This window comes from Anguilla anguilla, chromosome 4, assembly GCF_013347855.1.
Source record: "Anguilla anguilla isolate fAngAng1 chromosome 4, fAngAng1.pri, whole genome shotgun sequence".
NCBI lineage: Eukaryota > Metazoa > Chordata > Actinopteri > Anguilliformes > Anguillidae > Anguilla > Anguilla anguilla.
Genome location: NC_049204.1, coordinates 63,605,520 through 63,630,137, shown reverse-complemented (window position 1 = coordinate 63,630,137; position 24,618 = coordinate 63,605,520). Strand labels below are relative to the sequence as shown.

The 24,618-nt window shown below is 49.8% G+C and overlaps 1 protein-coding gene across 2 annotated transcripts in view; it reads right to left on the bottom strand.

The window, feature by feature from the left end:
• LOC118226405 (transcription initiation factor TFIID subunit 4-like) overlaps positions 1-24,618 on the bottom strand; it is a 35,543-nt gene that overhangs the window by 5,514 nt on the left and 5,411 nt on the right. For both annotated transcript variants that reach the window (XM_035415997.1, XM_035415996.1), the window contains 7 exons: positions 21,811-21,955; positions 19,330-19,435; positions 18,751-18,920; positions 8,220-8,350; positions 7,332-7,457; positions 6,458-6,514; positions 4,430-4,537 (listed from right to left, as the gene is read on the bottom strand). In XM_035415997.1, coding sequence (XP_035271888.1) covers positions 4,430-4,537; positions 6,458-6,514; positions 7,332-7,457; positions 8,220-8,350; positions 18,751-18,920; positions 19,330-19,435; positions 21,811-21,955 — 843 coding nt within the window. The remainder of the gene's footprint in view (positions 1-4,429; positions 4,538-6,457; positions 6,515-7,331; positions 7,458-8,219; positions 8,351-18,750; positions 18,921-19,329; positions 19,436-21,810; positions 21,956-24,618) is intronic.

Genomic DNA, 24,618 nt, shown 5'->3' with positions numbered 1-24,618 from the left:
GAGCCCTGGGGAGCCGCTGTAACCCCGACAGCCACGTCCTTTACCATTCCCCGCCACCTGGGGGAGGGGAGAGCACGCTTCTTATACAGTCATTAGCCCAGGAACCTCTCCGAAATAAATAAATAACTCCGAGAGAGAGAGCGAGAGAGAGGGAGAGAGAGAGAGCGGGAGAGAGAGGGGGAGGGAGAGAGCGGGAGAGAGAGGGGGAGGGAGAGATGGAGGAGAGGGAGGGAGGGAGAGAGAGAGCGAGAGAGAGAGATGGGGGGAACCCCTCCGGCACTGTTCAGCACCAAAATCCTTCACCTTCATCTCCCAGAAATAAAGTCTGTATCCGCCCTGCCTCTCACCTTTTTGCCTTTTAATTAAGTCACTTTAGGTTTTTTTTTTTTTTTTAGAAAGTTACTTTGAAAAGTGTGCTAGCTAAAACAACAAGTAAGCTCAGCTATCCCGTCTATAAGAACAGCAGCTTTCACAGCTGAAGTTCTGCAGTGACTGTGTGCTTGTGTGTGTGAGTGAGAGAGAGGTGTGTGTGAGAGAGAGTGTGAGTGTGTGTGTGTGTATGTGTGTGAGGCGGTAGCAGGGTAGGTTGAGGGAGCAAGGCAGACATTTGCAAGTGAAGGAAGGAACATCTCATTATTTAAAAAAAAAAAAGAAAAAAAGGAGAGTCACCTGAAGAGGTGGCCCCGGGAGAGAAATCTCATTAACAGCTTTCGATTCCATCTCTCAATACTTTTGTTAAAAGTGCCAGAAAGTGTTCAATTAGCACCTGCCCCACCCACCGCACACAGAGCAGGGGGGAGCCTTTCGTCAAAGCCAGACGGGCCCCCTCTCTGCTCCCCGGATCTGCCCCCGTCTCAAGGGGCCGCTGCCCAACACGTGCGGTCCCCGCTAGGCTGGATGCAAGTCCCCACAAGGCTGGATCCAAGTCCCCGCAAGGCTGGTTCCAAGTCCCCACAAGGCTGGTTCCAAGTTCCCGCAAGGCTGGATCCAAGTCCCCGCAAGGCTGGATCCAAGTCCCCGCTAGGCTGGATCCAAGTCCCCGCTAGGCTGGATCCAAGTCCCCGCTAGGCTGGATCCAAGTCCCCGCAAGGCTGGTTCCAAGTCCCCACAAGGCTGGTTCCAAGTCCCCGCAGGGCTGGATTGAGTCTGCTTAGTGGATACCCGCAGTATGCGAAATCCTCCACATTACCCAGAGGGCACCTGGGTTCCCTCCCACCCGACAATGTGCAAACATGCGGATTAGGTGCCTAATGAAAAAAGAACAGGGCCAGCACAGCACATACACTCTTCAGCACACACACACACACACACTTCGGCACATACTTTTTTTTAAAGATACGCATTTAGTGGCCAAAAGTGCACCAGGTCAAAAAGTGTCAGAAAAGAATGAATTTGTCCTAAAATATGGAAAACATGTAGAGAAAAATGTAGAGAAGTGCAACAGCAACACACACACACACACACTTACACACACTTATACTGCATATATAAAGCAAGCACACTAGTCTATTGCCTGCCTGCCCCCCTCTCCCCCCCTCGTGTTTTATGTATTTCCACAGGAGCTGGCATCTTGGCTTTAGCCATGGGGCATGTCCTTGGGCAGGCGCTGGGGGTTTTGGGGAGGGGGGGATTGGGGGGAGTTTTTTGTCCTAGAACTCTCAGTCCCGTTCGCCCCTCGCTGGGAGGACATGGAAGGTTGCCAGTGCGTATAACTCCGCACCTGCGAACTCCCCTTTCCATCCAAGTCGTGTTCCCCCCCCGGGTTCGACCCCCCCCCCCCGCCCCCCGCGGGCCTCCCCGCTCAGGCATCTCATTGGGAAAGGCATGCCTCAAAAACAATATGGAAACGTGCGGTAATTCAGGCAAGCTGCTTTCTCTGCCGCCACGAGCCCAACGTTGCCAAAAGGCCCAACAAACCCGACGCCAAGAGTACTTCAGAACGACGTACTTTCCCTCTGAGAAATATGAAAAATACATACATGCCCAACTATATGCCTTCTTATCCATTTTCTTTCCCCCCCCCCCCTCTCAGTGATGAAAGACACGCCAACCCCCTCATTGTCTTTTCAGTATCCTGGCATGCGCACGGTAATTCACTTACATGTGAAATAAAAAATAAAATAAAAAAAATAAAAAAAACATTTGCACCTCTCTTCCTCTCCACCTTCATCCAGCGAGGCAGAGGATTACCAATTACAATCCAGCCCGCCGGGCCCAGAGAGAGCCCTGGAGAGATAACGAGGCGCTCATGCAAATGAACCGCCACGCGGCGGGTACTGGCGCCGAGCGTGCCAGCAGACGCATCCCCCCCCCCCAAAACCCCCCCCCCCCCCCACGGCTCGGCACGCTCCCTTAACCAGCAGCCCGCATCCCGTAGCCATGGTGCCTCTCGACCCGCCGTTGGCCAACACGTCGCGCCCCCCCCACTGTGCAACCAGTCCAGCCTCGTGCTAGCCACACAAAGGCCGACTCGCGGCGCGCACGTACAGCCGAGCGCACTCTCCCCAGACTCAAAGCTGCAGCGCTAGCCGCCGGCTCATCATCGCGGATCTTCAGCAGGAGACTGAGCCCGACCGGAACCGAGCCAGACCGGGACCAAGCCCGACCGGGACCAAGCCCGACCGAACCCCATTCCGACCGAGTCTGAACCAGACCAGCAGAAAGAAGTCACAGTTACCAAAAAGCATTTATACTGGGCTAGCACGGAAGCTGAACTAAGACAACTGTTAAGGGCAAGTCAAATGTCAATGCAAAACTGGGCCGTTCAGGAGAGAGTCCAGGTCAAATTCTGCATCTGCTTCATCTGGCCCTTTTTTTCCTGTAATTTTGTTAACATTTAAAGTTCACCCAGTGGGAGATGAGCTGGAGCCATCGCAACTGCTCAATAAAGCTGATGGCAAAACCTCATGTGAAAAAGAACAAAATACACTGTTGGTAAATGGGGGGGAAAAAGAGTGTATTTTGCCTTTTCAAAAAATAACATCTTTTGGGAAATACAAGGCTTTTCCTCCAATACACCACATTGCTTGATCAACATCTGCCTGACAAGCCTGTGCCTTTGAAGTTTTGGTTAGCGACACGAAAATCGGTGTGTCCAACTCAATGCTTTAATCAGAAACGCCACCAGTGTAAATCTCGAAGACACAGAATAAGGAAGCGAGCAGTGAACACCTTTGTTCTGTGGAGAAACACGTTTAAGAAAGCTTCAACTAAAAATGCGTTAAAAGCTTTAACTCAAAATGCATCAGTTTGCAGTCTTGCCCGTGTAACTCCGTCGAACGGAAGCTGCCATACAGAACGTTCCTCAGCATCCTCACCGATCGAGTGAACGCAGAATTATCCAGCGGTCGAAAGGTCTGTCTGAGTCAGGGCCAGAGCGAGACCCCCAGAACGGGATCTCGCAGCCGTCCCGGAGGTGGGCCGGGGTCGCGCGGAGCAAAGCTCCCGAGGTCGAGGACGCGGCAAATTGGCGGGGGCGGAGCCTGCGTGCTGCCGCCGGGACAAAGGGCCTCGGTTCAGCCGTCCCCACGGACGAGCTCCGACAGCGCAGCCAATAACAGCCCAGCGAACATTTTCTTCGAAAAAATGCGGAGAGGAACTTAAAGACAAAAGGAAGAGGGACGGCGAACGCTGCTCCACTCAGGAGATCAGGCCAAAGGGAGAGCGGCAAACCGCTTCAATTATTAACGGCAAACTAACACAATAATAATCAGGAGTATTTGTAGGCATTGGAAGCACACGGGGGGAGAACTGAGCGGGTGTGTGTGTGTGTGTGTGCACGTGTGAGAGAGTGTGGGAGACAGACAGGCGGCTCGGTGTGAGGGACAGACAGATAGACAGACGGCTGGGTGTGGGGGACAGACAGACAGACAGACAGATGGCTCGGTGTGAGGGACAGACAGACAGACAGACAGACGGCTGGGTGTGGGGGACAGACAGACAGACAGACAGACAGACAGACAGACGGCTGGGTGTGGGGGACAGACAGACAGACAGACAGACGGCTGGGTGTGGGGGACAGACAGACAGACAGACAGACAGACAGACAGACAGACGGCTGGGTGTGGGGGACAGACAGACAGACAGACAGAAAGACAGACGGCTGGGTGTGGGGGACAGACAGACAGACAGACGGCTGGGTGTGGGGGACAGACAGACAGACAGACGGCTGGGTGTGGGGGACAGACAGACAGACAGACAGACGGCTGGGTGTGGGGGACAGACAGACAGACAGACAGACAGACAGACGGCTGGGTGTGGGGGACAGACAGACAGACAGACAGACAGACAGACGGCTGGGTGTGGGGGACAGACAGACAGACAGACAGACAGACGGCTGGGTGTGGGGGACAGACAGACAGACAGACAGACAGACGGCTGGGTGTGGGGGACAGACAGACAGACAGACAGACAGACAGGCGGTCTCCACCTCGTTTCCTGTGGAGTCCAGCGGGCGTTTCTTGCGAGGCCCGATGGCTGCCAGCGCCGTCAGATTGGCCTCCCTCTGCTGCATCTGCGCCAGCTCCAGCTGCTGCATCTGTCCTCACCCCCAACCCCCCCACGAAAACAAAAAGACAACGAGACAAACAACAGAAACAGGGCCCGTTAAACGTTTAACCGCTTTTGGAAAAGGCTTCGCTTTCATTACTGCCTCTCTCAGCTGTGTACACCAGGCGACGATGCAGCAATCAAAGAAAAGCCGTTATTTCTAACGAGTACGACTGGAAATACTTCTGGAGTCAGATGATATTAAAAAAAAACATTTTTAAGAAAGATTATACGCAGGCTCCTCGTTTTCAAGTACAACATATGTACCCAATATAAACACCCGCTGGTATTGCAGCACAATCGAACAAATTACAATTAGTGCCACAGATTCAAGTACACAAACAACCACGACAGGCATTAAAACCTCAGCCATTTAGTTAAAATCAGGGAGTTTGTCGATTTACCTGCTTTCCCATTCAAATCAATGCATTTACAAATAAGAGGGAAGAAATGGAAACACGACTTGTCAACACGATTAGACGTCCAAAGATCAGCCTTCGGTTTCAGTGACTGTTTTACACTGGTGTAAATCTGATATGAAAGCAACGCGAATCTGCATGAGAAGGTGAACACACAATATACCCGAAATGCTAGACATTTTCTTGCCTCAAATCTCGTATACTGAAGCATAATACACACAAGCAAATACGCTCTCTCTCTCTCTCGCACACACACACAAACACGCACGCCGGCACGCACACACACACACACACAAACCCAACCTTAGGTGCTTTCATTTGATTCTATTCCCAGTAAGCCGTGGGGCACAGCTCTGGCTAGCTCCAATATTAGGCTCAATTAAAATAAGCTGCAATTAGCGAAGCCTTTCCTCTCGGGCAAAGAAAGTGCGGAAATGGATATTGGGAAATGTAAAAGTCAGCTACTGTGTGGAGGCAGCCGACGTAAATGAACTTATTTGTTGATTTCTACAGTTGCTACGCGGGGACCTCTGGGAGCTGAAGCTTAACTAGTCTAAGCTATAAAAACGCGAGGCCCCGCGGCCAAACATGAACTGTGCGAAAACAAGGGCTCCATCACAGACAGAAAACTGCTGGGCCCGGAAAATTAAAAGCCAGAGGCGCTTTCCATTTACAACTAAATCCCAGCACCACCTTGAAGCCAAAGAATTATAAGTAGTATCAGATTTACAAAATGAACAATTATCCTGAAAAACTGTGGCCTGTTGTAGACCCCCCCCCCCCCAAATACTGCTACTCTACTCAAAAAAATAAAGAAATACATATATTTTACATACACCATAGTCTATAAATCTATACACATGCATGCATACAAATACGCACACACAAACAGATATATTAACACATTTTTTTTTTTTTTTTAATATGTGTATGTATACATGTAGCACACACACAAATATGCATGCATATTTTTTATTTTATGTATGCATACATTAAATATATATACACACACACACACAGAACTGTAACTACTGCCCATTCTTTAATTGTGTTGCTGTCAGTGATGACATGGAGAGTGTTCCCGCCCCCCCTCGCCCGCTGGCGTACCCGCTTGGGGCAAATGGAGATCTGGCGGCTAGGGGACTGTCCCTAAGCCTCAAGCCACAGAACCACATCAAACAAACACACACACACACACACACACAGCCCCCATGCCACAGAACCACATCACACACACACACACACAGCCCCCATGTCTCAGAACCACACCAAACACACACACACACACACGGACGCACGGCGCACACCAAACACACACACACACGGACGCATGCGCACACACACACACTTCTGCATAGTTCACACACACACACACACACACACACACACACACACGGACGCATGCGCACACACACACACTTCTGCATAGTTCATACACACACACACACACTCTTGCGGGTATGAACAGCCGCGTGACGCCCAGGCCTCACCTCTTTGGCCTTCTGTTTGAGGCGAAGCTGCTCGGGGTCCTCGCGGTTGGACCGGCTCTGTGAGAGGGAAACATTACAGACGAGCGCTCAGCAGGACCAAAGCAGGAGAGAGCAGCTGCCACTGCTGCCACTGCTGCTGCCACTGCTGCCACTGCAGCCGCTGGTGCCGCTGCTGCCGCCGCTGCAGCCACAGCTGCCACTGCTGCAGGACCGCATGGCACCGGCTCAACTCCACTCGACTCTACTGGACTTTTTGGGTTTTCCATCGGGCAGTCTTTCGTATTGCTGCCTTCAGCCTCTTCTGAAACAAAATTAGTCTCCTTGCTGTGACAAACAGCCACCCGCCGAGAATCAAGAACACCATCCGTTCTAGATCCTCCATCGTTCCGTTGTGTGTGTGTGTGTCGCGTAGAAGATGACGTCACGGCAGTTTCGTGCGGCGTCGCTATAACGACCAGCTATATTGACGGGGGTACTGTCTGCAGCAGAAAAAAAACTAAGTACCTGGTACCAAAAGCGAGCAGAGTCGAGTAGAGTCGAGTCGAGCCGGTACCATGCGGTGGAAAAGCGGCTTAAAACAGCCGCAGTTCAACAGCACAAACAAAATACCCTTTATTAGGCATTAGGACGACACAGTACACAAAACTTCTTTGTCTCTTCTACAACAATAAATATATTTTAAAACCATTTGAATATGGGCATACAGGACAAATGTGTTAATACTTGGCAAGAAATATACGATCTAAAGCCTGTAGAGTCAGTCCTTGACAAAAAGGCTAGAAAGTCTGGGTTCCCACCGGCTCGGGGGACATTTTGAAAAGCCCCGGCGGAATTCTGAGAAACAAAATGGCGACTTTGGAACCGCAACTCGCACCTTAGCGACGCGAAGGAGAATCTCTCGCTCTTCGCCGTCCTTCCTCTCTTTCTCCAAGCGGTCCAGCTGCTCCAAAAACTTCAGCTGAGCCCGTGTGTCGCTCGTCTGTCGGTGCCGAACGTCGTCCTGCGCAGAGCAAAGACACCGGAAAACATTCAATATCAGTATAACAGTAAAAGGGTCTAAAAGGGTCCCATTTTCCACTATTGAGTACCACAGGGGTGACCTGCCTGGGAATCAAACCAGCAACCTTGAGGTTAAAAGCCCCAGTTCACTACCCATTATACGACACGTGGACGTTGGCATTGTACGCTTGAACCAGATAAGGTGAACAGGGGTTTGTCTCGCCAAGCCATTACCCACAGTGCAGCCTTCGTCCCAGCCAATTACCTTTCACTTAGGAGAGGCGGGGGAAATCCCGCGACAACTATATATGCAGATCTTTCACGCTGCAGGCAGTATTTGAGAAGATGGAAATTTAGATATACCGTCCAAATCAGGGGTGTCCACCTGAAGAGGGCTCGTGTGGGTATGGGTTTCTGTTTTAGCCCAGCACTACAACACCCGATTCAACTAAATAACTACTCACGGTCTTCAATGCAGACCTTGATCATTAGAAACAAGTGTCTCGGTCCTGGGCTACAATAAAAACCCACACTCACGGCGGCCATTTTCCAGATCAGACCAGGGGCTGTCCAGACTTAAGACAGACAGACACGTAACGTACTTGCATGCTGTAGGCCCCAAACAGACGGGTCCCTTTTGTGGAAGTAAAAGGCCCGCCATTTGATGTGTGTGAGAGACGTGTGGATGTGCAGGATTCAGGCGTAAGAGCCGACAGTAATAAGAGCATCGTTCGGGGTGGGGGGGGGGGGGGGGGGGCGCTACCTTGAAGGAAATCTTCCGATGCTGCGCCACCGCCGTCAGCTTTTCCAGAAGCACCCTCAGACGCTGCTGCGTGGCGTGAGCGAGCAGAGCGACGGCGTCCGCGCTCACGTCCGTGACGCCGTGCTTCCTGCCTGCAAAAAAAAAAAAAAAAAAAAAAAACCCCATCATGCACTGCTCTTTTTTTTTTTTTTTTTTTTGGTGAAGCAAAAGATAAATAATTAGCACAGCAGGTGCTGCCTTGCTCCCGCGCGTTAATGAGAGACGGTGCGGAAATCACCACGTTTTCCTCATAAATACAAATTTTAAAAAAAGACAACTTCAAAAAGACCCGAGATGATACGTTAATAAAACCTTGCCCAGGGCGCCATGGAGACGCGGAACGCGGACGTGGCGCCGCGTAGCCTGCGGGAACCGCTCCGTCTCCAAGGTCGTTCGTAGGACGGAGGCGACAGAATCGCTAACCGACGACCGACTCGCACATACGCAAAAAAATGACAACAAACATCAAAATTACTCGACGTGTGAAAAGGAGGGGCTACAGCACTTCGCTAAATTAGCCAGGGGACCAGAAAGTGAGATTTAAAAAAAAAAAAAAAAAATTAAAAACTAAAATGAGGACAGAAAAATTTAAAAAAATATATTTTTACTGAATACTTCTGAAGAGTTTTCAGCCAGAAGAGTCGTTAGAGTGAAAAGAGGTAGCTTCTGTTCTGCTCAGTGTGATTAATCAGTGTATGAAAGCTGTGACTTCCTGCACTGGTAGTGAAACTGCAGCCAAAAAAAAGCTCAAAATCACATAAATCACACGGTCAGGTCCTCACCATAAATCACATGGTCAAATCCTCCCACACAAAAAAAAATAATTTATTGCATAGTTTTGTTTAATTATTGAACAGCAAATTGCATTAGAATCACAGTCAGAGATTAATCATTAAGCTTCTGAACACACTTCCATTGTCAAGGTGCCATTTAAAAAAAATAAAATAAAAGAAGTAAAAATGTGCAGCGTGCCAGAGGAGCTCTTGGTGTGAATTAATGGGTTAAGTGACATCACCGACGAGCAGGACGACACAGAACCCAATTAAAACGTCAAGCCTGCATATAACGCAGAATTTAGGAGGTTCAGACACTGGGTCTGAATGACCCCCGAGGGGCACATTTTAAATTTTTACCCATTTCTGATATTTATGGCCAATTTCTCCCGTTGATCCATCACGAGGAGTCATCCAGTACGGGGGGGGGGGGGGGCTGGGAGGGGCGAGGCTGGATCAGATGGCCCCGCTCTGGGGCCCAGGGCCACGCACCGCACACTGCACCTCACCGCACGCTCAGTCACACTGCACCTCACCGCACACTCAGTCACACTGTCTCACAGTGGCACAGCACAGGGGGCAGGATGCAGCAACAGTACCATGCATCAGCACTTTATGGGACATATAGGAAATTCCCTTGGCCGTTAAAACAAGACCAGGTCAAAAACCAAGTATATGGCTGAACCTAACACACTTCATCCAGCCGGCCAATGGTGTAACTTCATAACTCGGCCGGCCAATGGTGTAACTTCATCACCTCAGTCACTCACAGACACTCACGTTTACGGGGCTGGCCCCGCTGTTGCGGTCCAGCCGAAAAGAAACAGGAAACACAGCTGTGCTTCAGGTCGTATCAGCCAATGGTAAAGGGGTAAGTGCAAACGCAAGGAGAGTCTGGAAGATGGCGGTAGGCCAGTTAACGCCACGGCACTCGCGTAAGTAAGGCGCTCAGGTAAAGGCCACAGACAGGCGCTTTTCTGCAGAAAACACAGTGCTAGAAATCTGAAACTGAGCCTGGACACCACCAGGAAACGTTACTCAGGAACAGACTCCCCGTTTGAGAACACACTGCAGAGTACTGGGTCAGATCTACAGAGAGATCCCTCCATGCAGCTGTATCACAGACATGCTGTATGGTGGTAGATCAGAAGGATCTAGTATGATACGGATCCATGTACAGTACACTACGAAAGATACTGGATCACATCCATACGCACACAGTCCTACAGTCAAACATATAAACTAAACTTGATTCTAACTAACCAGGAAGGTCAGATGAAAACTTTTCACTTGAGTTGTGGAATGGAGGCAGATTTAGATTGCAGGGCATGTCCCAGCCGTTGAACTTTAGGGGGGGTGAGGTGCATTGTGGGAAGATGCTACGGGCCAGTTTTTGGAACTTGACCAAGACACCGGGGAGGGGTCAAAAGCCGCGCTGTATCGATCAGGAATTTTGGGGAGTCAGGACCTCTGCCGAGCATCCCACACGGGCCCCCTGCATCGGCGGGGGCACGGGGGCACCAGGGCGGGGGGGGTTCACGCTGACCTGAGGGAAGAGCACCCCCACATTCACCCGCTCTGTCTCAGGAGCCCCCCCACCCAGGCAAAGGGCCCACACAGGACCCAGACTAAAGGCTGCCAGTGTGGGATAAGCACTCTCTCAGAGGGGGAGGAGGAGGGGATGCTGGGTAATGCGGTTCCATCAATGCCCTGCTTCCCACATTCACCCGCTCAGTCTCAGGAGCTCCACCACCCAGGCGAGCCCCACACAGGACCCAGACTAAAGGCTGCCAGTGTGGGACAAGCACTCTCTCAGAGGGGGAGGAGGAGGGGATGCTGGGTAATGCGGTTCCACCAACGCCCTGCGGTGAGGCTGCGGTCCCTTGGGTTGTGGGCACAGGGCACATTTACCTTGGCATGGATGGCATTGGGCTGTCAGGGGAAGAATAATGCGGGACAATGCAAACGGCCCAAAATAAATGAGGTCGTTTCAATGCTACTGTGCCGCCTGGCGTTCTTCAGTATGACACTGATGTAATGTGCAGCAGTGCAAGCACTAACTTCACTTTCTCCTCAACTCCCCTCACCCGCAGCCTAAGAAAACCATTACTCAGTGATACTCTGTGATCCAGTATTGCACAGAGATCCTGTACACTGCAGGATCAGAGATGCTGTACACTAGTGGATCACTGGCAAGATTCCTGCGTGTAACACAATCAGGGTTACTTCAGAGAGGCACATCAGTGTTCTCACAGACGTGGACTGAGGACGCAAGGACTCAGGACTGTGCTACTAGCCCTACTGCAGTACTGTGGGGCAGGAGGCGATCGCTTCGTGTCCAGTTCAGACTGGGGTTCTCCGCACGGCCGTTTCCACGGCGACTCTTCTCCACCTGAACCCGTGTTCCGACCGCCATTAATCACCGACGCTGCCGCGGGCGCTGTGGGGTCCGCTTCCCTTTGTGAGGTCACAGAAGGGCTGAGAGGGGCGGGACGGGGGCCCCGCGGGGCAGGCGCTCGGCCCATTGTGGAGAAACGCACTCACGGTGGGGGGGGGAGGCTCGAGGCGGGAGGCGGAAAGCAGAAACACCTGGACACCACCCCACCCCCCCACCCCCCCCACCCCCCCCGCCCGTTCTCACAGCCGTCACTGGGGTCCCCTGAGCAAAACTGCTACCTCAAGGCCGCCGTATCCGTGGAGACGCAGAGCACAGCGTTTGGGTGTACCGCCACCTTTACCGTCACCGCCCCCCCCCGTTTCACAACGACAAGGGTTGCTGTGGGGGAGGTGTGCAGGCAGTCCGTGTGTTAGTGGGCACCCATAACAGTCCCTAATCTGAGCTCGGCGTCAAAGCAGTCAGCAGTCACAGGAAAGCCAAACGACAGGCCCCTCATCTCAAAACACACGACAGGGAGAGAAACATCCGGCATTTTACCCAACTACACTACACTACACGCATCTTTCTACTGTGGATTTACGATGGATTTATGCAAGTCAAGCATTTATCCAACTACAGTACCTGCAACAGAAAAGAAAGAGCGAGATGGTTTAAGTATTTACCCAAATAAGGTATATGCTTCTCACTAAATACATATACCAGTCAAGTGTTTATCAAACTACAGTACCCTTCACAGAAATGAGCAAAACCGTTAAAAAGAGTATTCTGCCACATACGCCTCAAGTATCCAACCAGCATAAATATTTATCAAAATACAGTTCCCACTACAGAAAAGAGAGGGGTGGAAAAAAGGTCAAATGTTTATTTAAGTAGTGCACCCGCTAGAGAGAACGAGCAAGACCGATCGACCGGTTATCCGGTTAGCCCAAATCGCCGGCACCTCTGTCCCTCACCACACTGCAGACGGTGAAGTGAGAGGGGGAACTCTCCAAACTCCACACCCCGAGAAGCCGGCAGGGTCTCCTCAGCGAGGTCCTCGAAATGTCAATTAAGACAAGACGACAAAATTATACTCGTGGGCCACTAGAGATTTTGGGACCTAATGTTTTGCCAGATTCACTCACCCTCACATTTCATCGGGCCGTAGTTAATGACTACTGTTCCAGCAGAACAGAGCTGTATGAAGCAAGCACTCCATTTACATTTACATTTCCCATTGGAAATGTTGGCCATGAAGCCAATTATGAACTGCGCTGAAATTTGACCTTTTTTTTATTTTATTTTTTTATATAAATACAACTTTGGTTCAATCCATCCGTGTTGACATTAGCCCAAACAAAGCCCATGAACGATTGAGAAGAGTCCCTAAGCTGGGCAAATGGCTAACTTTCATATCCCGAAATACAAAAGAAGAACACAAAAGAAGAAAGGTTACATCTCCTTGACAACGAAAATGCAGACAGACAATGAGCAAGGACACCAGGACAGACCGAGGAGCACAGAGCCAATTACCCAAAACGGCATTCAGGCCCTGCCTTCACCAAAGAAAATGATTTAAAACAAAATGGCTTCCATTCCATTCATTTCTGAGAGTGACGATAACCCTTCAGACAGAACAGGGGCCAGAGCCGAACTTGGAGAAATGTCAAGGTGACACATTTTTGCGGTGAATGATAATTTGAGGCAGACGCGCTCCATCTGTAATAAAGACGCAAAGATTTTTCGAGAATAAAAAGGGGTCGTGCCGGGTCAGGACACAGCGGAGCAGGGGTTTGTGTGGCCGCTTTCGAATCGTTTTCGGCAAAGTGACTACGCGATCACAGTCCAACTGAACAACCGGCGCCGTTAGCGAACGAACGCTCACAAGCGCGATTTTCAAAATTAGGAGCGAATTAGCAGCTGTGGTCACTGTATCCACATGAGCCCACCTACAGGAACGCAAGACTAATAACAGTCCCCCCCCCCTAAAAACGTATACCTGCCTTTGTATCCAAGCTGCATTTTGGTTATATAATTTAAAGCCTTCCATCGACAGCAGCTTGCAGTGCGTACAGACGGCCAGGACCCAAACGCCTCTCCCATTCCAGCACTGCCTTTAATCAGCCTACTCTCCTTTCGCTCATCAAGGTGACATTCCACTACAACCAAAAAGCAGCTTTTTAAATTTATTTTTTTTTGCTTAAATTTTTCCTATTCCTTTTTTCTTTTTTTACTCCCCCCTCTTCATTTTTTGCTTTAGTTCTTTCTTTCTTTCTTTTTTTTTTTGCTGATTTAGATGGAGTTCCTTCCAGGCCGAGCCCATCCCTTTCATTTCCCTAGCCTACTTTCCGCCGCGTATCTCTGCAGAAATCCCCTTGCGAGCGACTCTCGAGCCCCACGGCCTCTCAGCCCCCTCATTCTGATCATCGCTGCGCGATGGATTCCTGCCACACTGGCAAGTTTATTCAATATCACCCGCATTTGCATACTGCTTAACAAGAACATTGAAATTGTTGATGCCACTGATCAAAGTGTTTGGATTTCTTTCTACCCCTCACCCCCCAACTCCCCCCCCATCCACCACCCTCCCCCCCCCCATCCCAGCCTGTGCTCCTTTCAATTTTACCATCATCGGCAAAAAGATGCAATCACGCTTTAAGAGGAAGCCAACACCAACACCACCCCCCCCTACCCCAACCCTCTTTGTTTTTACACAGGCAGACCATAATTTCAGCTCCATGCAACAGCATGCTCAGGTGTACGTAAGACGACAGACGCCACGCAAAGTGACAATGCGCCAAGTCTAATGGAGTAATCCAGTGATCGTCGAAGCTGCAAGACCGTAAACTGAAGCAGATATTTTTTTGAATGTGGGGGGGGGGGCTTAACATTAAAGACAATGACTTATGAAAAAAAGAAACGCAAGATGTTCAACGTGCCTTTACCTCACCATACCCCCCCCCCCAGCACACCATCAGAGTACAGTAAAGCTGGGTTTGGCCTTACATGGTCACGCCTTTCATCGTCATAGACGACCCAGAAGCATTCATTCAAGAAAGACCACGACAACCCTTTAAAAAGGAAACTGATAGCTACGGTAGCAAATCCCATCATCCTGGGAATTTGAGTTTCTCAGGTGACAGGCAGCAGAGCTTGCGCTGCAGGTACCGGCTGCACAGATTCCCCGGACTACACTGGAGCGCTGTACGCATCAGGTCCCTTCAGAAACGCAGACCCAGTGTCGCAGCGAAGCCCGCCCATTTAAAACCGGCGTTCATTATTGATCAGCGATGACACGCGCTGATGATTAAATCCAGGCTTCCTTCCCACGGGCTCCAGAGACCCAGAGGAGCCCCACTTCACACAGATGCAATTAAAGGCGAAGATGCCAACGTGCCAATGTGATTTCTCATTCGGAGAAAACACCGCACTTACAAAACACACAAGGGCCAACTGCAAAAAACGAGTCTATATAAAAAAAGGGGTGGGAAATCACAGTAAATGCTGTGCAGACTTTTTTCCCCCATCAACATGGTGCAAGGGTTTCTCAAAGTGGGTGTTAATGGACTACACTCTCAGAAGGGGTCCAAAAGGCTCCTCTCTGTCTCCACAGAGGAACCCTGTTGAGTTCACGGGTTCTTTGTCTGGCAAAAACATTCGGGGAGCTTCCACACTTTTCACAGCTACTACTAAAGTTCCATAAAGAACTAAAAAATAAATAAATAAATAAATAAATAAATAAAAACCCCAGAGTGCATAAGCTGACAGACCCAACGATGCAGAAATCCGGTCCAGCGTGCGTTAAGAACACTGGGCGGAGGAACTCTGCGGTTAATTTAGCTGACGAACGTGGCAGGTCACCCTCTCGCTAGGCCTGCCAGGGGGAAAGAACCCGGCCCGGCCAAACGTGCACACACACACACACACACACACACACACACACACACCGGGCCGGTGCTCGTTTCACACAAACTTCAAAAGCCATTTTAGATTTACACCTTCCGTGGGAGGGGGGGGGGGGGTGGAGATTGAAATAAAAAATGATTTTCTCTTCGCCCGAGATGTGAAGACAGCAGACAGGGGTGGTGGTGGTTCCTGAGCCACAGCGCCCCCTGGGGGCAGAGGTGCTCTGCTGCAGCGCTGTGCCCCCAGCCTGTGAGGGGGGTTTGGGTACCTTCAGTAATCGGCCTGGGGGAGGGGGCGGGGGCTGTGGAGGCTCAGGGCTCTGTGTGGCTGGGAGACATGGCCCACAGCCACAGAAACTACAAAGAAAGGCTTCTGCTTCATTACCTCCCCTGCAGCGCGGCGGGGGGGGGGGCAGGGGGGGCAGGGGGGATCTGCAGTCCTGTGTCATTTTGCCCCCACAGGGGACACGCAAACTGCCCCTGGGGCAGAACCCACATCCTCTCACACTGGCAGCCAGATGCGCGTGTGTGTGTGTGTGCGCGCGTGTGTGTGAGCACGCGTTTGGGATTGTGTGAGCGGGAGGGGGGGCTGTGTGGCTAAAGCTGATCTTATAGACAGTAAACAGTTTTTTAAATTTATTTTATTTTATTTTTTTGAAGGGCACGCGTTTAATGAAGCATTTTCGCTTTTAAAAAAAGGCTTTTAGGACTGCAGGGCAGCTCTGACCTTAAAATCCTCACATAAATCTGAAGGGACTGAAACACAGAGCGAGGATCGCAGAGCGGGACGGGACGGCCGCAGCTCGATCGAGACACGCCGCGGCATCAGGACGCACCGCCCGCACCGTCCCCCCCCCCCCCTCCCCCCAAACCCCTCCCGTAACGCCGTTCAGAAACCCCCTGAGCACGAGCGCTATCGCGCTAGCCCGAGCACACACCGCTCCCCCCCACGGGTGGGCCCCGCTACAACATGGCAACCCGGCTCGCGCCCGGAGTCCGATCCGGTACGCGGTCAGGCGTGGACACGGTCTGATGCCAGGACGAGGCCCGTTACGGGGATTCCGAGGTCCTGAATGAAGACATCCAGCGTCTCCAGACTCTTAAATAAATATAATATAACATACACAAATAACACATTTACATCCACAGCGGGGGGAGGGAGGGGACCACAGCCAGTGTTATTCTAAACGGGTACTATAAATTTCACAAATGGACATGCATGACTGTACACCAAAAATGCAGAAAGATGGGGGTTGTGGAACAAAACTGCAACCACGAATAATGGAAACACATATATATATATTTTTAAAAACAATAGGGGGGGTGGGGGTGGAAAATGGGAGTTGTGGGAATACGGAGATGGCTGCGCCTGCGGGCGATCGAATTACGCTCCGGACCAACGGCTCCTCCTCACGGGCTGACATTTACATGGAACATCATCTCGTGGTGGCGGGCGATGTCTGGGGACCAGGAGAGACTCCTTCTGAGCACCCAGGAGGCCAGTAGCTGGGGGGGGGGGGGGGGGGGGCGTTATTTCATGGCCCACAGCACCCAGTGCTTTACTTATTCCACCCCCCCCACCCCATTTTTTTTTTTTTTGCAAACATCTCCCATTATGTTCCAGGAAGTGTACCGTTTATTATTCTGCTAGACCAAACCCCCATCAGGTTACTGTACAAATGTAACCCGAAACCTCCATCTCAAGTACTGTATGTACTTTCACAAAGACCACGTAGCAAATAAAAAAAATAAATACAAAAACATCAGTAAAAACACACAGTGGTGTCATGTCATATTTAAAATCCTATGAAGAAGAAGATAAATTTCAAACTGCGGGATACAGTCAAAGTTGATTTAGACCCATGTTTGTCACATGAGCCTAAATCAGTTTTATGACTTAGGACGCTTAAACAAATCTATTCACAATCGAGAGAATGGTGTAAAAGCAGTGACCAGGGGCCGCACAAAGACTGTCCAATCAGGGAAGGGGTCTTCTGCAGGAACCGCAACCAGAAGAAAGGACCCCTGCAAATGGACCCCCCCTTCCACAGATCAGTAGTCTCTGACATCGCCTCAGAACATTGAGCCAACCCCAGTTTTTTCTTTTTCTGTGAACAAACAACTTTCTAAGAAGAGTCAATCTTCATCCAAGAACAATGGGCCAGAGACTGAAGTCCAGTCCGCTTATGATTAATAATTTATTTATATTCCATCAGGCGATGACACTTTTTTTTTTTTCTCTTCTGCAATTTTGAAATACAAAAATACCCGCCACCCTTCCCTCTTGCAGAGTGCTGAATAAAATCAACGTGCACACAATGCTTTTATTCAACAGTGCCACCTGCTGGAGGTCAGCGGTAAAAGCCGCTTATTCCGTCCCTACTGTGGAGCACGGCACTTTCCTAACGAAGTTAAATGAACGGAAAGAAATGGACTAAAGCCAAAATGAGACCACCACAAGGCCCGAAAGATCCTTCAGCTGTGACGGAAGCAGCAAAGCCAGGTTAGAGCCAAGATGGCGACACCCCACAAGTCACAGCCTGAGTGTGTAAAAATAGGAAATGATCCGACAGAAGGCTGCATGCAAGTATTCTTTTAAAAAAAAAAAATAATAATAATGTTGCCATCCAACGTGGGGCAGAGCATGTCCAGTTCCTGGAATGGCCGACTGTCTGCAGCCACAGCTGCGTTTGGGGGAGTTCTAGACGTCCCCGGTTCTCCTCCTAAAACACACCGCACCGCAGAAAGGGAGTCTGACAGGCCGGACTGCCTTTGAGGAGCCAGTGAAACTGTCAGCCCTTTGCATGTCCTTGTCCATGCAAATCATCGATGTCCTCCGGCAACTTGTTAAGTCCAGAATCAGATATTTCGCCCCACCAGCAGATTTTCAGTTTAGGTTTTGTTTTCTCGTAAGAGAAGATGGAAACCCCAGATGGAAACCCCGTGTTCTGCGGTGCTGCCAGCGAGCATTCTTCAGTCCCGAGTCTTATTCACTCACTTCTTTGCATTCCGCACCACACCTCCAGCGTAATCTCTCCTTAGTTTGTACTCAAAATACTAATCCGCTCTGCCAAAAAACGATACAATGAACTACAGAACGGGAGAACACGTCCCGGATAAATATATTTTTCTTTACAGGATGGCGAGATTTTGGTAACAGTACTTGAGTATTCCTCCTCCCCGGGCACCCCCCCCTCCCCTATCCACCACCACCCCCCCAACCCCATCCCACCGCACTTTCAGTTTAATTAGAAACGGCGAGATCAATAGCGCAAAACAACAAAGGGGTCACATTGGGCTGGAGCGCCCTCAGAAGGAAGGGGGGGGGGGGTCGATACCGCGAACGGGCAGCGTAAGCGTTTCGCGGAGCGGGACGGGGGGGGGCCGTGACCCCGGGGGGGGCGGGAGGGCGGGTGGTTGAGTTAAACGCGCTTTACCGGTCACCAGCAGTCGCTGCTGCAGGACGGCCGCGGGGATGAAGGGCTCGTCGCGGCAGGACCGTATGACCGAGCCCACCAGCTCCGAGCCGGTCGCTAGGATACGGGCGCTCTCCTCGCTCAGGTTCACCCCGGCCATGGAGGCCACGTCGTTGATGTCGTCCTCATCCCTGACGGCGGGAACACACAAAAAAATAAAATAAAAGAGCCAAAAATGCTCCAGTGAACAACTATGTACCCAAACATGACCGCTGTTATCAGGTTCACTCATATTTCTTACAAAATAGAAAACAAATCACACAAGTTTTTAAAAAATACAACACAAACAATCAAGAATAAGTTTCTCCCTGCCGTGGAATAACTCTGTCCATTGCTCAACGGAGGACACGCAAGTTAATCATGAAACAGGGGGTGGTGAGAAACGCGCACAGTTTTAGGGAACCGAGCTGAATTATTCATCGCTCGGCACCGGTGTTCTCCGAGCAGCCGGGTAATCTGGCCGGAGCAGAGGGACGTCCAGCCTCACCTCTTTCCCAGCTTCTTTAATTTCGGGGAGGGGGGGGAAGATTACTCCGGTACCTGAAAGACGCGGGGGTTCCGTCCCTGAAGCTGCTTCTCTGGGCCGCAGACGGGTGCATGGTTATGATTTTCGACACCTGAACGGAGGAATGGTTCATGAAGGTTCCTGTGGGGGTAAAACATTAAAAAGAAAAATATTAATCTGTTTGCAGAGCGTAAAAGGAAAAATATGAGCAGAGAATAAATAAAGTCTACAAGACCGGGGAAGCAAATTAATAGAATTAGAAAAAGGTGCTGCAGAAAAGCTTTTGGAGCCAGAGGATAGACACAGTTATTTTAAAACAGTCGTTTATTCTTTCAGGTTAGCAAGAACACTGTAGCGGTTTGCACACACAGGTTCTCCCTAAAACAACCAAGTGCATTAGAGCAAGAAAACTCTCATAAAAGCCTAGTTTATAAAAATTATAATTTCCATCTCCACTCTTTCCAGTCTGTGGTGAGAGAGGCAGAAATGAGGACCTTATACTTATAATGAACCCAAAACAAAAACAAATGTCAACTCAAACATGACACCAAACCCCATAAGCGAGCCACTTCCAAGCCCATACCAGCAGCTCAATGTCAAACAGAGACTGCTTCACTGCATGCTTGTGTGCCATGGGAAGGTGCAACGTGTACCTCACTGAACAGCAGCGTGCTACCTGCGCGTGTTACTGTGTGCATGCATTTGAGAACATGCATACGCGCCAGAATATGTGCATATATTCGAGCACCTGCATGCAAGTGTGCATGCGTGTGCGTGTGCAACGCATATACATGCGTGCATGCGAATGAGAATGAGTGTTTGTGCATGTGTGTGTGCATGCGTGTGCGTGAGTGTGAGTTAGTGCATGCGTCCAAGCAAATATACATGCATGCATGCGAGTGAGAATGTGCAAGCGCGCATGTGTGCATGAGCGTGCGTACATGAACGCAAGCACATATGCATAAGTGAGAATGTGCGTATACAAGTGTGTGCGCGCGCGTGTGTGTGAGTCTGTGAAAGAGTGAACGCGTGCGTGAGACAAAGAGAGCGGGTAACAGAACGGGGAGAGGGCGAGCGAGCGAGCGGGACAGAGAACGAGTCCGTACGAGCACGAGGGGTAATAAATTCATCTGGCGCAACTTCATCATTATTCCTCTGATCACAGCAGAGGAGAAAGTGCCCCGAGGAGACGTGCGTGTGTGTGTGTGCGCGCGCGCGCATGCGTGCGTGTGTGTGTGTGTGCGCCGGTGACCCCAGAGTACGCAGCTATACTCTCCACACACAGCCCGCAGCATCAATACATATTTGCTTGCAGAGAGCGTATCCTGGGGTCCTTCTCTCTCTCTCTGCAGATGACCTCCACAAAGGGGCCATTATTTTATGCATTAATGACGAGATGCACAAAGCGATTTGTGCCAAGTCCCCGGGCGGATCGGGCCTGGTGATAGGCTACACACGATAAATAAAATAAATAAATAAAATAAAATTCCCCAGGAGCGCTTCTGATAATGAAACGCACAAGCTGATCAAATAAATAAAGAAATTTAAAAAAAAGAAAGAAAAAATGATTTTCTCTTCATCTGATAACAAGCCGGTTCAGATGACTTTGTTTCAGGATTAGGAAACTGACACTTTGAAAGTTTCTGTGTTGTTTTGAAAGTTCTTGTAATCTTAAGTTTCTGATAATCACAGCTCTCCGCTCGCCAGTGTCAGTATCTGGGTTTTATCTTTGCCCTTTCTCTGTTGCATTAAAAGGCCCCTGTACGATGATTTTTATTTTATTTTTCATTTTGGGAGAACAAGCGGGGAAAAAAAAAAACAGGCAATTTTCAGTGGTTTCATTGACGAACAACAAGAAAACCTGTTCTTGTATACTGACAAACTGACCAGTTGGGCCACACACATCTAAATGAATGTTCAGGAAGGCTGTAAACTTTAGTTTCACCTCAAACCTGGAGATGTTTTATATTTTATACGGTTTTATGCTTTCCAAAATTTGGGAATTTCAAAAATAACCCAAATAGAAGAAATATTTGATGGGTTTATTTTAGCATTAAGAGAGAGAGAGAGATCCATCCTTGAGGACTCATGACCACTGAGGGCCTTGGCGGGAATGTAAAAGCTTAGCCTAGCAGCGGCAGCGCTCGCTAACTGAAAGGAGCAGGCCAGCGGGCTACAGCTCTTATCCATCAGAGTCTGAGCTCTCGGGCACGTCCAGCAGCTTTCACAGGTACAGGGGCGGAATGAGTGTGAAAGGGGCATAGCGAGAGTGGAAAGGATTGGCTGCAAGGTAGAAGGCTGGACGGGGTTCTCGGGCGCTAGGACCAATCACAACATCGCGCGCCACCGCCGTCGACCAACCAGCCCCCGCAGTCGACGGCGTGCCCCAGATTCCGAAGCGTCGGAGCGTGCCTTTCGCCCCGTCAGAGCGGGTCGCCGCGTCCCCAAACCGCGTTCCAAGTTTTCCCGCCAAGCGTTTAAAAAAAAAAAAAAACGGGGGGGCCTGGCGGTCTCACCTGTGGCGTGGGAAGCCGACTGCACCATGGCGGTGACAGATGGCCTCTGCAGGGTCCGGCCCGGCGCGGGGGGCAGGGAGACGCGCGGCGGCGGCGCTGACGTTAGCGCCTGCTTTATCACCACGCCCCGCGGATGCTGGATCACCTGCGGGAGGGACGAAGCACACAAAGCCGTTCAGGACGCCCCCTCCTCCTCCTCCTCCTCACCGCTCGGGACGCAGCGCTCCCCCCCCCCCCCCCAAAAACGGCTTCGGCTTCGCGGGCAGCAGGTCAGAGGTCACGCTACGGCAGACCCGGAGCGAACGCAGGCCGCGTTTAAAATTCGGAGCCGGGACGTCAGGGCGCAGCACCCCCCCCTCAGACCTCCGAGGCACTCACCAGGCCGGAACATTAAAGGAAGCACACGGCCGATAAGGAAGAAACAGCGGGACCGCAAGACACTTCCCGAGCACAGCGTGTCCGCGCCGCGCGTTCGACTGCCGGTCCTTAGTTCATTAAGGAAAAATAACAAATACAAAATAAAATAAATCCACTGGAACCAAAACAAACCTACTGCGCTCAGTTAATCGCAGACGTGAGGCGAAAGCGTGCCGAAGAATAAATATGCAGCCCCTCACCTTAACCCCACCCCCCCAACACACACACACACACACGCACGCACGCACGCACGCACGCACGCACGCACGCGCGCGCAAAATGTGCTGACAAATTAAAGTTGCTCTCTCTTGTCATAGCCGTCACTCAGACTCACCATATCCTGGCTGGAGGAGGGGGCTCTAAATGAAGCACTTTACATTCACCATTATGTCTCTCTTAAGAGCAGCGGGGGCCTGGGGGGTGGGGGGCGGGGGGCACAGTCGTTCAAAGGGCTTCAGATTAAAGCCACTGAAGTTCCAACGGCGGGTTTTTGAAGCCAGGATCCCGTTAAGGATCAGCACCCCCCCCCCCGGCCATAACTGTGTCTTTGAGAATTCTGATCCACAGCTAGACGATAAGCAGCAAGTTACGTGTTAATTTTTTTTTTTTTTTATGTATTATTAATAATAATAATAATAATAATAATAATAATAATAATAATTATTATTATTATTATTATAATAATGGCAAAAAAAACCCCCAAAAAAACGAAGCACCTCACTGGACGCTTTTTGTGCTTTGTTTTACTGCAGCGTTACATAGGTGAGAAACGAGAGGAGTTTGGAGTGCCAAACGTTCCGTTGCACACAGTTGCTGAGAATCCCAGAGAGGCAGTGGAAAGAGCGAAATCGGCTGCACTGAGCGTTAAGGTCCGAGATGGCACTAAAAAGCAGACAGAATTAGGCTAGCTCAGGGAGGTGGAGCCAGCCCCTTCGCTACCCAACAGCTCTGAAGGGAAAACAATAGATGCAGTCTGTGCCTCATCGCCATCTAGTGACAAAATTAAGGTACTGTAACAGTTCTGAGGGAACAGTTCACTGGGCAGTTCAGGGACACTTGCTTGTCCAGGGCCGATTTTTGTTTCAGCGCAAAAGAAAATAAATTTAAAAAATATATATATATATTCTATAAAGCCTTCCCAGAAGAGTGGAGATTGTTAAAGCAGCAAAGGGTGGACCAATATCATATTAACGCCCATAATTATGGATGAGATTTTAGATGTCCACATACTTTTGGCCATAGATTGCGTACTATATATACATACATACATACATACACACGCACACACACATACATAATACACAACTCCAAATATTTCAGACCTTATTTCATTTTCTTTGGATTTCCGTGGGTGTTAGGGAGCCTATGGCACATACTCCCTTATAAGAAAACTCCTCGTGTAACATAAAGGGAAAACAAATTAAAACCCTGTAACGGATATAAACGTCGACAGAATGCAGCCGAAATGGAGGTATTCACACGTCCTTCTGTCAAAAACCCTTTCAAAATTGGGCATGTTCTAGAAGATCGATGGGGACCGGGGTGGATTTAAATTAAATTATATTTTACCCTGAGCCAGTTCATTTTCGCTGGCAAATTAAGACAAAGTACCGAGAAAACCCAACCAAAATGAACTACACAAGGGCGCATGTTTGCCAAGAGACAGCGAGCGCAAAATTATCCCCCCTCCTTCCTCTGTAAAAAAAGAACAACAAAAAAACAAAAACTAAAATTACTTCAAATTAAATTACCATGTAAAACATCGTTTCAAACTGCCAAAAAATTCGAAGCACACCGCGTACAGGTATCAAGGTCCCGGAGTGCGAGTGTCAGGAGGGTAATGTAGAGGAGACAGAGGCACAGGTTTGGTGCCGAATGGTCTAGTGAATATGAACTAGGCAAGCCCTAGAGATCCTTCATCTGTAAATTCACTCTCAAAACAGCAGCACTTTTGTAGTCAAACTTCAAATGAAAATGAAAGCTAAAAGCACGAAAGTAGAAATAAAATAAAATAACCACACTAAAATAAGCACTCCCCTCCCCCCAACTTCTTAAGACAGATTAGAAATTCAGTTAACATTCCTTCTCAATTTATGGCAAACCCTCCGGGGCTGAGCACTCCCAACCGGTTTAGAGCCACTGTTCTGGATCTAGAAAAGGCCGCTTCAAGCAAGACAAAGTAACGACATTAAAAGAAATCCAATTTGTTTATACGCACGCAGACGTTTAAAAACGTGACAGAATTATTCAAGCGTCCTCCCACGCCTCCCCCATGACACAAACAGAAAGGGCAACGAGAATTAGGAGACCCGGCAGCAAAACAAGTGATAGCCAACGAAAAAAAACATTTTTTAAAAAAACAACGTTTTTAAAACCGGCAAAGGCCAGGAA